Here is a 16,396-nt window from a genome sequence, read left to right on the forward strand (position 1 = left end):
AAAGGCTGTAGAGCTGCCAATGGTAATTTGTGTCTCAGTCCCATGTAGAAGGCTCTCTTCTCTGTGTAGTGCCTCTGGGGATATTAGTTGGGGATTTGCACAAAATCTTCATGTGAGAAACAGCAAACCTTCCATTTAAGAGCTTATGTGCGATAGGAGAAAGCTTGGATCACTTTCTGCTGGCTCATGAGCTGAGCAGTGTTTTATGCATCCAGACAGAAGAAGTACATGTAAATAAACACTTACATCTCCATACTATGTAGGCTTCTCCCCATTCCTCAAAATATGTCACATTGGAGAAGGAAATATATAGAATCCAATCCAATTGCATCACAACAAAAAGATATGTAAATCAATACTTCAACAAGCTAGCATCTCTTTTGCCATCATCCATCTTTTCTGTCTCCTCCCTGGTTTGTCTTTTTCTGTTTTGTCTTCTGAAGTGTTTGGTTTATTTAAATCTAACAAATGGTTTTCATATCTGTTTGTGCTTTCAGAGCATGGCAGGAAAACATCTCCTTAAAGGAACTGCAGCGCAGAGGTGTCTGCTTACTAAAACTTCAAGCTGCCAACCAAAAAACCGGCCTCTATGGGCGTCTGCTTGTGACATTTCAGCCTAGAAAATATGATTCAGACACCGAGCTGCCCTATAACAGTTTTGGGCCTGGTAAGTGATAGTCCCATTTGTGCAAAGCAGGAGATGACTGATATGCTCTGCCAAAAGTATTTCTAATGCAACGCTTGTAAAGACTGAATGATTGAGGAAAAGAGGAAGTGAGAAAATGTGGTTAGAGGGTGAATGTAGAGAAATAGGTTGTCTTTCTCTTTCAGCTTATTATTAGCATGGATGTTGCAGCAGGAAATACTGCCTGTTGTAACAAGCAAGCTTTCCTGGTTCAGAATCCTTAAAAACAAAGCCATGGTATCCCACCATTAAAGATTTCTTAGCATGCTTTATACGAGCCACTGTGTTCATGCTTAGAGTAGGTAAGGAGTTTACCTTGCAGTTCATTTTCAAAATGGAAAATGGGCTTTCTTTTCCTTCATGAGCTGCCAATTTCCTCCCTTCCTTGTACTGTTATTTTTTTTATCAAGATGTGAAGTATACACCACGTGTGTTAATACCTGGAAATAGAGACACTAGAAAAAGGCTCACCAACACATCAGCCAGCACTCTTCCTAATTGTCCCTTATCCTCTGCCATCAGTTCCTTGAAATTACAACTGGGAATGTCAGAGCTGAATGGTTGCTGGTATCTGAGGTAGGTGAGGAACCAGTCTGCCAGCTATAGCCAGCTGCTTACCCCTTGGAAGAACTTGGGTTTGACTGTGAAATAGTTCCAAGTGACAATGGAAGTAACTTCTTTTTCTTGCAGAGACCCTTTTTCCCTTTTCCTTAGGCAACAAGGGTATTGCTTTGCATTCTCCAAAGCTGGTCCTTAAGAGAAGGGCTGGTGTTGCTGGTTTCATTTAATAATTTGCTTTCTTCTGTTTGATGAATCAATTAGCTTGCTAAGCAGATACATCGTGGGAAACTGGTCTGTTTCTTATCTGTGGTACTGTTTCAAAGTGGGTTGCCATTCAGTTTGTTGATGTCTTTACCAGCCTAGTCTCCAACCTGTGAAATTAAAAGAACTCCTTGCAGACTTGGGTCTCAGCCTTGAGGTCTAAGAAGCAGCATCCATCAGTGCTTTTCACAGAGAAATAACATTGCTATAGCAGTAAACTATTCCTAAGAGACAAACATTTTAATGCAGGAGCTGATGAACAATAATTAAGAACTTCCATTAGTTTGCTAGTCTGAAATTTAGTCCTCAGTAAGCCTGAGACCCATTTAAATTGTCCACTTGCTAGACACCTTGTTCAAAATCTCCATTTCACCACTGAACTGCATAATCTGACTGATCCTATCTCATAGATATGTATGAAGAGCAGAATGGCTATTGTGAGCCCTTTGAGAATCTCTTTCTTTTTTACTTCTACTGACTGGCATAAAATAGTCCTCTGGGAGGCACATGTTGTCATGCAGGCCCCTTGGCTATGACTGAAAGATAAAATAAATGTTAAAAATTTTGTCTTAGACCTTAGAGAAGTCAGGCCCTCCAGGGTTTGTGTGAAAAAATGTTACATTTCTGAGCAGCATAGTGGAGAGTACTGGTGGTCTCTACCCCAAGCCGTATGGGGTCTGAAGGTAGCTGGTTACTGTCTTTTCACTGCTTCTTGCTGCATGCTTTGTCAGGAAAGAGAAGGATTTATCAGTGATATAGATGATGGGATTGAGTGCACCCTCAGCATGTTTTCTGATGACACCAAACTGAGTGGTGCAGTTTATACAGCAGAAGGAAGGGACCATCCAGAGGGACCTTGATAAACTCGAAAGGTTTATCAAGGTCCCTCCACCTTTATCGAAAGGTGGGCGCTTGTGAACCTAATGAGGTTCAACAAAGTAAAGTGCAAAGTTTTGCACCTGGGTCAGGGTAATCCCAAATACGTGTACAAACTGGGGGAAAAATTCCTTGAGAGTAGCCCTGCTGAGAAGGATTTAGTGGTACTGATTGATGGAAAACTTAACATGAGCCAGCAGTGTGTGCTTGCAGCCAGAAGGCCGAGTATATCCTGGGCTACATTAAAATAGGAATGGTGAGCAAGGAGAGGGAAGTGATTGTCCCCCTCCACTCAGCTCTTGTGAAGCCCCATCTGGAGTACTGCGTCCAGATCTGGGGCCACCAACCCAGGAAAGATGTGGAGCTGTTGGAGAGGGTCCAGAGGAGGGCCATGGAGGTAATCAAAGGTATGGAGCACCTCTCTCATGCAGATAGGCTGCAGGAACAAATCTTGTTCATCCTGGAATAAAGGTGGCTACAGGAAGACTTCACTGTGGCCTTCCAATATTTAAGGGAAGTTTGTAAAAATGAGGGAATCAACTTTTTACAAAAATAGATATTGATAGGATAAAGGGGAATGGTTTTAAATTAAAGGAATGGAGATTTAGATTAGATGTCAGGGGAAAGTTTTTCACTGAGAGTGGTGAGGTGCTGGAGCAGGTTGCCCAGAATGGTTTTGGATACTCCATCTCTGGAACTGTTTAAGGCCAGGTTGGATGGGTCCCTTGGCAACCTGATTGAATACTTGATCCAATGATTGGTAACCCTCTCTGCTGGATCCTTAAAGTCTTTCCCAACACAAGCCATTCTATTATCCTATTGTATTCTCCTTTATGGGCTTCTCACCTTGGCAGGAAACATGGGGTTAGTCCTGTGTTTGGTGCATATGGGCCTACTGTCTTCATAGGACTATGCTAGTCTCCTCAAGAGAGCTTCTTCTCAAAACATTTGCCACACTTCATGCTCTCTTCTAATTTGTCTTTGCAGGTGACATTGTGGGCCTTTACAATTCAGTTGGCCAAGGCGATCTGCTCTCCACTGGCATTGTAACACGTGTCACCTCCAGAGCAGTGACCATTGCCTTTGAGGAATCTCGAGATGGCATGCTGAGTGTGGATCATGAGAGCTCATACCGCCTGCTGAAATTAGCCAACGATATCACCTACAACAGGATAAAAAAGTAAGGGCTGTGAGGTGGCAGCTCACCTAGGGTCACCACTCAGGAGCACAGACGCCAGTTGAAAATTGCCAGGCTTATTCTAGGAAAACCCTTCTGAGGCTGATCTCGGCACTTGGCTGAACGGATGTGCTGAAAAATCATAAGATCCAACTATGTCAAACCAGGACAAGAGAAGAAAGGGGAAATGTGTGGCAGGTTCAGGGGATGTGAGGAGTCAGGGATGCAGCAGTTAGATACAATCAGCCTGTTGTGCCCAAAAACTTCTGTCACCAGAATACACTGCTCTGGCCTCTGACTTGTGCAGGGAATCTTTTGAAGGAATACACACAATGCTTATAACCTGTTTTTTTCTGTGGCAGAGCTCTAAACGCACTAAAGCAGTATCACGGTGGTCCAGCCTCTGATCTGATTGATGTCCTCTTCTTTTCTTTGGATCCAAGCCCATCCAGTGAAACAAGTAAGGATGTTTCTAAGACTTTGTAAAACTGGAGAACTCTTTTAGATCTGTCAGTAAAAGCAGATGTTGCTACTCATACAGGTTGTAGGCAAACATCATGGGAAATTACTGAGGGGAAAGAGGTAGAAATGTTCAGTCTCTAGAGCAGTCAGTGAAGCCTGAAGTTGAATGCAAGTAATAAATAGCGTTGCAGCTGGCAACATTAAATACCTATTTCTCATTGTTAATGGGTCACTGGACACGCTAACCTGCTGTAAAGACACTCGTCATCCCTGGTACCAGAGATACAGAATTACCCAGACTCTTCAGCTAGCTAATGTTCACTTTCCTCAAAGAGTACCAAGTAAAGCTGAATTCTGGCATTAACAAAAGCTGAATTTGTGATGGGAGAATTTCTTTGCACATTCAAGAGTCTGAAATTGAATTTATGTTATGAGGCACTTCTTATTTGCTTCCTGCTTCAATCCCATCCATAAACTTCAGAGATCAGAAGCTGCCTGCACAGCTTCTGTACAGAAAATCCAATAACTCAGCCTACATGGGAATTAAGTGACTGTGGAACTACTGCAATTTGAAACAGCATGGGAATGCTTGTTTTTTTTGTTTGTTTTGGGGTTTTTTTGTTTTTTTTTTTACAACCTTGTGATTATATTCAGTCAAGATGGAAATACTCAGGCTGCTTTGGTTTCATTGTCAAATATTTAAAACCTCACATCTTGGCTCTACCAACAGCTGCCCAAAAAAATTGCGTAGGAGTAGAATCCCCTTTTACTCTGATCTTACGTGATTTGAGTTTTTAAAAGATGAAAGATGCAGTTACACAGCTAAACTTTCAAGGGAACCATGGGGAAAGCAAATCAGCAGAATATGAGGGCTTGGCAAGTGTTAATGATAATTGTCCCTTGACAGAAGGGCTGCACACAGCAGAGAAGGAAGGCAGAAGGTAAACCAATTTGCCTTACAGGATCAGGCAGACATTCTGTATGTAAGCTAGGCAGAGAGCTCAGGTCTCTCCTGAGGCACAGGGCTTACTGCTCAGAAGTGTATCATGAGTTATGTCATCCATCACTGGTCTCCTTGTTGGCTAGGGCTGTGTTTGGTTTCATCCCCTCTGTGCAGGCTGTTACAGTTTTCCCAGTTACCTTGATTACTGCATTTAGTTGTCCACAACTTTACACCTCTTTCACATACTTACTTCCATTACCTTCAGGCTAGGTTTCTGATATGATACATCAGGGCTGAAGAATTAATGCTAATGTGAGTCATACCTCCCTAGATCTGACACTGAGCTTAGTCTGAGTCAAACCTTTTAGCCTTTTGACTATACTGGGACTTTGGTGTACTCAGGTTTTTAACATTAAGTAGAAGAATTAAATATTAATGAACTAACTGTCATAGCAGCTTTAACTCCACCTTTTCCCTCTGGTGGCAGAGCTGCCTCTGTAATGAAGAAAAACAGTGAATTGCTCAGATGTGCCAACTGAAGTGCAAAGATGAATTTTACATCTCCCCAGCGCCAAGAATATGGATTTATAGAAACATTCAGCTGCATTAGGCAGGAGATGCAATATGAGAAGGCAGCACATCACCTGAGAAGAGCAGAATGCTCTGGCAGGGTGGAAAGGCCTTCCATTTACCTTTTCACTTTATAGCTCCTTTCTCACTAATGAGAAAGATGTTATACTAGCCAGTAATTAAATAATAATAACTTCAAGTATAAATAGATCCTGTAAAGTCCCTTCAATTATCATCTTCCACCGAGTTGAAGAGAAGGTCAGTCTGGCTGGATAAATTCTGTGTCTTATGCCTGTGAGACAGCACATGCAGGTTCTCGGGTATATTGAACACCTGGGGAAATAGATCTGTGTTTCAGCAAATAGTGTAGGAACTTGCAGTGTGTGGCTTGTTTGCAAAAGGCAGACCATCCAAAGAAAAAGCTAACACTGACATTTGTGTAGAAAAAGAGAAAGGCCCAGAGTAGAGAGTTCCTGCCTCATCTAGGCTGGAAAGGCAGCTTTTGTGACTATCTTCTGTGACAGCATGTAAACCAAATGATAAGGAAATTGAGAATTAAAGGGGTCAATGGAAAGTGTAAGCACTCAGCTCCATGCTCAGATAATTGAGGAGTTTTCTCCTAGGGGCAAATTAGGCTCCAGCAAGTGATACAGGGAGCAGCAGCATCTTAAGTCTAACTTCTTAAATGTTTGTTTGCTTGTTTGTTTTCCCCAATGGTTGTTTATGCCGGGGATATCTCTTTAGGGGATACCCAAATACAGTTATACTAGCCTGGCAGAATTTTCTGGCCTATCTGGTAAACAACTTCTAGCTGCTTGGTTTTTTTTGTTGTTTTTTTTTTTATGCTCTTGTGCTGTGATTTCCTCATGAGTGGATCACAGCTGCCTGGCACATCATGGGAGAATGTGCTGCCAAATGCTGTGCCTGGAGGATCTATACTGGAGTCTGTGTCATCCCAAGAGGGTGCCAAAATCCAGTCACTGGCTGATTAGATGGACAAGGAGTCTGATAAAACCAATTGAAATGTGGTTTTAAAATAGTTAGTAGCTGCTGGCATCTGACCAATGCATGATGTTGGCTTGCTAAAAGAACACCAGTATGCACAGGAGGGTAATAATAACAAAAACAAATTCTGTGCCCTTTTTTCCCCCCAGCTCCTGATGACTTCCAGAGTTACTTCTGCGGTGCTAATTTGCACGCAGCTGTTTCCTACAGGATCTGGAAAATCCTGCTTGCTATTTGCTGTACTTGCTGAGTTGTGCCCTTATTCTGTGCTGTTCATCTCTCCTCCTTGCTGGAGGTTGCTGGAATTGGGCATAGATGGGCATCTATAGATCATACATGGGCGTTGTGTGGTGGATCCCAAGCCCTTGCAAAACACTTAAAAATGCAACTCAGCATAAGTATTCTTGTCATAAGAAAAAAAAACACTAGATAGGCTGTAGGAAGAATAACCTGGAGTATCAAAAGGAGCGTATGAATATATAACCAACGAGTAAATGAGATCTGCAGATACGAGTGGGTCTGGTCCCCATCACAAAGTATTTCCAAGCCTTACCTTGCTATCTTCAGAAAAATCCCAGCAGGCTTTTCAGAAGGCAAATTCTGAACTGAGTAGGGTTTATGCTTATCAGGCTTGGTAGAAAGCAAAATGCAGATGCATGTAAGAAACACTTTGCTTAGCTCTCTTCCATTTAACCTGCACCTGTGGCTCAGGACTTTCACACTGACAGCCTGCAAGAAAGCCTTCCCTGCTTACAGCTGCTGTCTCATACCATATATGTATATGTTGTTGTGAATGTATAGAAAGGCTTTGCTAGCCAGCAGAGGCCAGCATTGCTCTGCTTGCTGCACACCACAGAGTCAGCCAGGCTGGATGCACAATATCCCTCTCATAGAGAATTCCCTGTTGCAAGCCTAGCCCCATGCAGAGGTGTCCCCAGAAAAATCCAACTCAGCAGGCAGAGATCTGGGAAAGCAAACAGATTTGTAGGAAAACATATATTGAGCTCATGCTATATCACTTGCAAAAGTCTTCAGTGTTTTTTGTCCCACTGTTGTACGATGCTTCCTGTCATCATGGGAGCCATGAAATGGGCCCTGAAATCTGCAGGGCAAACTAAGCAGTCTGGACAACTCGACTGCTAAATACTTAACAAGGAGGGCATGGAAAGTTACCTGTCTAAGGAGATGTTGCTGGAAGACCAAACATGATGGCCAAGATGTTTTCCCCTCCCCCCTCCAAGCATAAAGCTCCTACACAGAGTTCTGAGTCTGGAGCTGGACTACTTGAACCCCATTCAGATTCACCCTTACCAAGAATGCAGATTTCATTGTCAGACTTCTGCTCTACAGACTGTAGGGAGGAAATTGGCAGCCCTGGGCAAAGCAGGAGGCGTCAATGTAGACTTGGTGCCACAGGGCTGCAGCTGGTTTAAAGCTGTCTCTTGGGACTACCTGTGCAAATCCTGAACTGGTTGCTTGTAAAGAGCATTTGAGCCATCCTGTTGGAGTGGATTAACTGCATTTCTTCAGAGAAGCCTTCTTAAAGCCTGCTGATGGATGGAAGAGAGTTTAGAGGAGCCGCAGCATCCCATAAGCTTTGCCACCCTCCTCCTCCATGACTTAAAATGTGCCTAGCCCGGAAGAGAGGAACTGCCCTTCCAGCAGCTCCTAGCAGCTGTGATTAAGAGGGAAGAGGGTGTGGTTGTGTGTGGAGAAGCCTCTTTCTGACCTCATTCTTTGAGCAAGGAAATATCAATGACTCCTACATCCCAGCTGTTCCTCACTATGGGAAATGCCTTGTAGTTTTTAAGCTATTCTTTTTTTCCTTGCCCCCTGGATGCATGCTGTTCTTCTCTTAGACACTGGCAGGCTAACTCAAAAATAACATAAAGCAAGAGCGGAAAACATTACCATTATTTCCCCACCAGCATCCTTAGCATAGCTATGCTTGTTTAACCTAAACACCTCATTTGGATGTGCTGATTCAAAACTCAGTGCCAAAGGTTGTGTAGGAGTTGCACATAAGTTAACATATCTAAAGCCAGAGGAAACTTTTAAGCTTTTGATCAAGCCCTTAATGCAGAGGTAGAGATAAAGCAGATGATGCCCTGCAGGGAATGATGCCCAGAGATTTGTCTTATATAAGCTTTCATGGGAACATTATTTTCGGTAAACCTCAGTGTAATGAGTCATATTTCTGCTGTAATTAACTTTCATAATGAACAAGCAGATTAGCAGCAGGATTAAGTCAGATGAGAATAAATAATGGATTTAAATTATATAAATCTTGGAGGTAAAAAGTGGCTCATGAGAATTCCACCTTTTGCAGTGAAACCAATTCTCTTGTAATGCAATTTGCATATTCATTTCCCTTTTTTCCTTTCTAATCATGAAATCCAAATTAACTTAAGTTTTCAATATTTATACTGCTTGCTTGCATCTATTTCCTGCCTTCCTTTTCTGTCACTGTTAAACAGTATAGGACAGCTGTGGGCTTTTTTTGTTTGTTTGTTCACAGATATTGTAGTTTGTTTCACTGCTTTTTCACAGCAACTCATTGAGTTTGTTAACTGGAAGAGAAACAATTCATTTGCAAGATCAGCCACTTTCTTCACTTTCTTCTCTCTCTTCACTGAACGCTCGCTAAATACACTGGCTCACCTTCAAAATATCCCCTCCCTGCCCTAAAGGTTTTGTATTATGGCAAGAAAATGCTTCCTAAAACACTGCCAAAAGTTAGTTGAGACTAGCTGTGTTCACAACCAAATGCTTGCTCCTTTTGAAACATCACTGAGCAGGAGAAACAGGGTGGGGGAGAGACTGATGCAGCATATACAGCTTGATCAAGAAGCAGAACAATCCTTAGTTTTACCAGTTTGTGTTCTTCTGGAAGGTGGTATATACAGTGTAGCTTGCTCCCCGGGAAAGTTATCACCAACATTTGGGCTATGGATTTGTGCTTCTCAGTAAGTTAGGGCTTAGGTCCAAGTGAATCTCCTGCTGTTTCCCCAGTGCCTTTAAAGCTCTACAATGACTCACTGGATGCATCGCAGAGGGAGGCTGTTTCCTTCTCCCTAGCACAAAAGGAGCTTGCCATCATCCACGGACCACCTGGCACAGGGAAGACCACAACAATAGCAGAGATCATCTTGCAAGCTGTACAGCAAGGCCTGAAAGTGAGTAATCAGCAGCAGGAGTGCAGTGATAGCACCCATTCTGATTTATTTTGCAAACTCATTGGGGTTCATGGCAGCTAGAAGAAATCCAGTAGCAGCTGTGTTATGCTGGCTGGGAAATTTTCCCTACCAGCTGAAATGAGGTGCGAAGAGCAAACCTGAGCTTTGAAGCTTCTAATTATAAGAGACCCTGCACTGGTGCTTCAAGCCAAGATGAGAATTTGAGAATTGCCTTTGGTGTCTGGAGGCTGTGGAGATGCCAGTGATTTTTTTCCTGCTAGTTGCGTGCTCTCATCTCCTCCTCTCTGCTGAGTGCCTTCCTGTTGCTCAGGCATTGTTGCTCCAGTGCTTCACTTATGGCAATAACAAGCACTTTGGTGTTTTTTTTCCCCCCTCACAGGTCCTGTGCTGTGCCCCTTCCAATGTTGCAGTGGATAACCTGGTGGAAAAACTGGCTGGCTACAAAGCCCGCATCCTGCGACTCGGGCACCCTGCTCGCCTGCTGGAGCCCATCCAGCAGCATTCCTTGGATGCAGTCTTGGCTCGCAGTGACAGTGCCCAGATAGTGGCAGATGTCAGGAAGGACATTGACCAGGCCTTTGTAAGTGTCCCCACAACACACTCCACATGGGTAACCTGAATGCCATCTCTCTATATTAAGAGTACTCCATCTGTTAGCCAGGCAAGCTACTTTGTAAGTGAGGAGTCACTCTGCCACTTCTTGATTACCCTTAGAAGAGAACTTGGCCTTGGAGAAAAGGCATTAAGGCACAAGCAAAGCCATCAGGGGACACTTCCAGCCTGAAGAAGCATCTCACAGAGACAGCCTCTCTTCTGGAGTGTGCCTGAGCCTGCTTGTTCACTGGCCAACAGCACTCATCTTTTTCTGCTGTAGAGCCAGAAGAGGGCAAAGCTCCTCCTAGCAGAATTCTTCATTGAAGTGGCAAAATCATAATCATTACTGCTGCACCATGGGGAGATGCTGCAGTGTCCTGCTCTCCAGATTATCTGCCTGGAATTGTTCACATGGTTCTCTTCTCCAAAAGAGGAAGAGAAGCGTCTGCATCATTAATTCACTTCCTGATGAGATATCTAGCTGTCCTCACACTCCCTCCCACTCTCAGCCACCTCAAGTAGAAAGTAGAGTACACTATAAAAGTGCATCCTTAATTTTTTCTTTCTCAACCTAATTTATTTTTTTATAACTTAATTAACAGAGTAGCTTTTCTATTTGGGATAATAGGCTTTGATGCTAATTAGAATTTTGCTGGTGGTAGCATTGTCCAAAAGCCATTCTTCAGATGCTTTCAACTTAGACAAGGTTTTTTTTCTCAGTGGGACACACAAAAGCATCTTCATACCCCTACATGTGCTGTGCCATACTTGCCCAAGCATATTGTTCTGCCCTTCAGTAGTGCACCATGCATGTATTATTTTTTTTTAAATGATGGAGGTTGAACATGGCTTTCAGCTCCATGAACATTAATCTGCAGCCACTGCTGTGGCAGCAACTTCAATTTTCCCAGATGTGTCTATGCATCATCCAGCATTTCTGTTGCTGTCTTCAAGCATATTTATTGTTTGAGCACTCAGAGAAGTCACTTGACAAATTGTTCTTGCACATTTCATGTAAGGGTAAGAGAGGGCATCCAATATCTGGATGAGGTCGTACTCATAGCTGGGAGGCAAGTTTGTGATGAGAATACACTTATCTCCTGGGATGGAGACCCTGTTGTAGTCACAGCTATAAGCAGGATTTATTTCTTTTTTTAAAAACTTCATAATTGTTGATTCACTTGATGAACTCTAAAATAACAGGCAAAAAAGCAAGAGCTAACAACATACTACTGCAGTCCAGCTTGTATGATGGTGCTTTGCCCTACCACAACCAGGTTTTTCCACAGAAAAGAGGGCACCTGACGTATTGACTTCCCTTTCGCTCTCTAGGGGACAGACAGTTCACCTCTGAGGCCCTGGATCATCTCCCTAATCCTTAGTGTCTTCCTTTCAGTTTCCCCTAGTTGCTCATTTAATCATTTCTTCCTTTGCTCACTCCCCATTTTGACTCTCCTTTTCTTCTTCCTTACATTCAGCCTTAGGGAGACTAGTAGCATACCTGAAAATCCATGCTCTTTATACATGTTTTCTGTCCATCATTTTTTTCTTACAGTGTAAGCTGGAAGTACTCCAGGACATCAACTTCTGAATACTGTTTGTACCAACAAGGGTGTAATCCCATGTTACTTGAGCAAAAAAGGCAGATAGTTTTAGTGGCATTAAGCAAGATCAGCTGGCAGTTCAGGCCACCAGTTAGTTAGACCTACAACCAACTCCAGAAGAAAGCCAGCCTAAATCAAGCCAAGTATGCAAAACCCTATAGCTCAGCTTTGGAAGCAAGGTGTGACCTTAGATGCAGCTCCTAGACCAAACTGTGAAGGGTGGGGGCCCAAACAATGCAGATTGGAGCCTGCTGGCACCTGTGATGCCCTAAAAAGGAGCGAGTGGACTCAGTGAGCCAAGTGTTGTCCTTGGGGTTGACTGAAAGTTCTGCAGTGGGCTGGATTCAGCCAGATGTTTGGATCTTAATGACACAAGCCAGTTGCTATTGCTGATTTTCTAACTAGATGTTTTTTGCAGAACAGATGCAAAACTTGGCAGTACTGGCACCAGCAATTTTGCTCTATAATCTTCCTGTGTTCCAAGCAGAGAGGAAGCTGACACTGATCTATTTTGTTCCTTCAGCTCAATGAATATCTGGATTGGCATCCACCCTCTTCTTTTGAGCCAAGCTAAGGGAAAGATGCTTGTATGATCTCTCCCCTGTAACTTATAAATCTGTCCACCCTCTTGACTCTCCTTTACATGTCAAGACCTCACAGATATTAAATACATAGAAGCATAACCAAAGCAGGATGGCTGAGTAGACAAGAGGCACAAAGAAATGTCTTTGCTAGAGAGAATGCTGTGATATGAGCTGAGCTGTGTTGGGGACCAGAGAATCCGTTCATACAGAAGATGTTCTAGAACCATCAGGTCTCATTGGTTCAGCTGCGTGTGAGAGCCTGTGTGTGTACCCTTGCTAGGTTACTCATGTCATCAGCCTTCCCTCGAAGAAAATATCCAAATTCCCACTTGAGTGTTTGGGCAGCTTTCTCACGGAGACTTGCAGTGACCAATAGCTTGTCCCTTGTTTCATAGCTGCTGATTTGTAACTGGGGTAGTGCTAGCAATCCATGGTGATGATTTGATGGTTTAGATATATTTAATCGGTGTTGCTAAAAAAAAATCCCCATGAGCCTGTCTGGGTGTTGCTGTGAATCATTTACAGCAACTCAGAGATGCCTCTTCAAAAATGCAGAGCTGCTGCTGTGGTAGTCTGGGGGTCAGTCATGTTGGAGCCCCTCCTGCTTCAAGGTCACTTGGAGCCCAAGAGTCTTTGCTTCCCCTGAGCTAGGAGCAGACCAAGGCAGAGTGTGTTTGTGATGTTCCTCACCCAACAAGGGCACAAAACCCTCACTGTTATATTTTACTCTCCTCTTGGTGCTAAAGTACTTCTGCTCCTGTGTGAACTTTGTTGTATTGACCAAAACGTCTGACCTTCTATCCCTGCTGGATACTGAAAAAGCACAGAGCAGAGCAGGGCTGAAACAGAGGGTTTAAAGACAAGGAGTTACTCTTTAACAGTCTTTTACGTTTCTAATTCAAAATGTGCAGCCAGAAGAGTTGAAGTATGGGCCATCTATGTCTGAGACATCACTGTCTAGACCAAGAGTGATGATGCTACTCCGGATGCTCCTGGAGGGTGTGTTAGGCAGTGGTATTCTTGTTCTGCTGCTTCATGCTTTGAGCCTGGGGTTGTATTGCTACAGTCATACTTAACTGCATTTCAAGCAGTGCTGATTGCAAGAAGGGGCTTGCTGGTAGGGAGAAGGAAGAGAAACCAGGGGCTTTGTGGAGCTGCTTTTGGTAAGCCAGTGGGTCATGGTGGTCATAGAGGAGCCATGCTGAATCTGTCTACTTTGGTTATCAGATAAGCTGAACATATCCCTCTTTGCTCTATCTTGATATTTTTTTTTTACAGGCAAAATCCCAAAAGGCTCAAGACAAAGGGGAGCGGGGCCATTTTCTCAGCAAGATTAAGGCACTGAGAAAGGAGCTGAAGGAACGGGAAGAAACTGCCATGACTGCAGCCCTTACCCATGCCAGTATAGTCCTTGCTACAAATACAGGTGCACAATCCTCTTTTTCTTGGCAATATTTTACCTCCCGTTGTCAAGTCTCATGTAAACTATGCAGTGCTGCATCCTGCCAGAAGGGAGCCTTAGAGTTCTTGCTCCTGTGAGTCAGTCAAGTTTGCTGCATGCTGTCAAAATCCTGTGTGCAGGAGTGCAGCGAGATCCTCCCTGCTTACGTCCTAGCATGTGTTTCTTCTGTTCCACTCTGAAATGAAGGTGAAGAAGACCTCATGAATTTAGAATATGGGTCTTTGAAGAGCCTTTGCTGGGAACTAGGCTGGCCCATCTTAGTTCTGAGTTGGAGCTGAGCTTCCTGTGCATAAACAAGTGCTTTTGGAAGTGTATAGTCTGCTACTTATTTCGTAAGTCACAAGCTACTTGATTTAATAAGTCACAAGCTTTCCTGCTTGGATAATTTCCATGGCTGATTGAATACAACACATGTTTCCATAGCCTGATCTCAGCTTGTGTGTGTTTTGTTAGTTGTGTAAATCACCCAAGTGGAATAAAGCACATGGGATTTTGGGAACTGTTCCAGGTATTGGTCAGGCAGCACATGTAGGCACAACTACACATAGGCAAGTAATAAATACCGTTGCAATTGAAGGGAAACAAAAGTGCTTAAATTTAACACATCCTGAAGTGCTTTTCTGGATCAGATGTATAATACTCCGGAGCCCACTTTTAATCCTCAGATTTGGTTGCTCAGAGATTATTCACTGAAAAGAAACATCAGTAATTTGAGGTCATAAAAAAGAACCTCATGGGGCATTCACAGTTTGCTAACATGAAGGTTAAAACAAAATCATTCTAGTGAATTATTTTCTGGGTATTCTCTCTCACTTAGAATCATAGAATCACCAAGGTTGGAAAAGACTTCCATGATCCAGTCCAACCATCCACCTGCCAGCAATATTTCCCCAGTAACCCACATCCCTTAGTACAGTGTCTGAATGTTTCTTTAATACCTCCAGGGACAGTGAATTTACCGTATCCCTGGGCAGTTTTGCCTGAAATAAATATAGGGAGTTTTTTTTGTTGTTGTTCTTGTTGTTGTTGTTATTTTTTGTTATTTTTGGGGTTTTTTTTTTTGTTTTTTTTTCATAAAACTGGTATTTTGTGCTAGCCATTGCAATGATCAGATGTGCTTTTCTCCTGGGGCTTGCTAGCAAGTCTGGAGGTCTATGTAATTCTGTTTCAACAAAAGGTGGTAGAAAAACAAAGGAGTTGGACTTTGTGTTTTTCTCTGTTTGTCAAAAACTGTCTAGTTTGATGGGAATTATTGATGCACACCACATTGCTCTGTTGCTAGGTTCAGCAGAGGGAGAATTTAATCATGGCAACAGAGAGGCACAGCAGCGACCTTTAGTTAATGGAAGTTCAATAAGCCGAGCTGCAGCGCTAGAGGGGAAGAAAACCGTCTGCAGAGCTGTATGCCACAGTAGGACAGGCTTGCTTAGGCAGAGAGAATCTTTCTGGTTCTTTCTTTTCCTTCCACTTGTAGCATGGCAAGAAAAAAAAAAGTCAAGTGCCAACTGTTTGCCTCTTGTTATATGAGCCACAGTGGACTCATATAGGCTGGAAATTATTTGTAAGGAAAGCAGCATCTCAGTTGACAAACTCTGGCATCTGAACTGACATAAAGCTGTAGAGGCAGCAGGGTTTGCAGAGTCAAAGCAAAATCATTCCTAATCAGTGCTGGTTTCAGAACTACAGTGCAGTAGCGTGAGAGCTTTGGAAAAAGACATCTCTGTGAGTGCTGTGACTAAAATCTCCATGTCTGGCACCTGGCTTCTGTATCATTTTCTTTTGCAGCCCCTTTTTTGTTTCTTTATTTTTTGTGAATGCCTTGTTGATGCCCGTGAAATTCACAGCTCTGATCAGTGCACAGATCAATATCATTTCATGTCAGGATTACCGCAGGATCTGTGTAAGAGTTGTTTGGTAGGTGTTACAAATAGACTATTGTTGTAAAAAATAAATAGCTTTTGTCTCAGCTGTCAGATGGTAGTCTTTCTCCCTCCCATAAGGAGGGAGAGTGGAGCATGAGAGTTCAGCATGGCTGGGGAGTGTGGGTCTCCACTGCTCATTTCCCCTCGGGCATCCCTCAGTAGATCACCCAATCTCAAGTCTGTCATCCTTGCAGTTTTTGTTCCTGAGAAGTTTTGTTTGCAAAAAATTTGAGGGCAGAAGGAAAGTGGGTGTTCAGTAGTGTTTTTGCTCTGTTTCTGTTCTGGTGAAGTATTTGAGCATATTGTTCTATTAATTGTCTGTGTTTCACTTGTTTCAGAGATGTTCGGAAGCTTTTGGCCCCAGATACCTGGGCAAAAAAGGGCAAACAATAATAGAATCAGGATATCCCAGGTTGGAAGGGACCCATAAGGATTACCAACTGTTATCAGCAAAAAACAATTCTGACCTATACATGTAATGTATATTTATTTG

General features: G+C 43.1%; 1 protein-coding gene across 2 annotated transcripts in view; it reads left to right on the forward strand.

Annotated features, from left to right (window-relative positions):
• Positions 1 to 16,396, forward strand: part of IGHMBP2 (immunoglobulin mu DNA binding protein 2) — a 35,510-nt gene that overhangs the window by 498 nt on the left and 18,616 nt on the right. For both annotated transcript variants that reach the window (XM_052696176.1, XM_052696177.1), the window contains exons 2-7: positions 498 to 667; positions 3,371 to 3,563; positions 3,923 to 4,020; positions 9,553 to 9,716; positions 10,117 to 10,317; positions 13,798 to 13,945. In XM_052696176.1, coding sequence (XP_052552136.1) covers positions 498 to 667; positions 3,371 to 3,563; positions 3,923 to 4,020; positions 9,553 to 9,716; positions 10,117 to 10,317; positions 13,798 to 13,945 — 974 coding nt within the window. The remainder of the gene's footprint in view (positions 1 to 497; positions 668 to 3,370; positions 3,564 to 3,922; positions 4,021 to 9,552; positions 9,717 to 10,116; positions 10,318 to 13,797; positions 13,946 to 16,396) is intronic.

The sequence above is a fragment of the Tympanuchus pallidicinctus genome, unplaced genomic scaffold (genome assembly GCF_026119805.1).
Source record: "Tympanuchus pallidicinctus isolate F22 unplaced genomic scaffold, pur_lepc_1.0 scaffold3, whole genome shotgun sequence".
Taxonomy (NCBI): domain Eukaryota; kingdom Metazoa; phylum Chordata; class Aves; order Galliformes; family Phasianidae; genus Tympanuchus; species Tympanuchus pallidicinctus.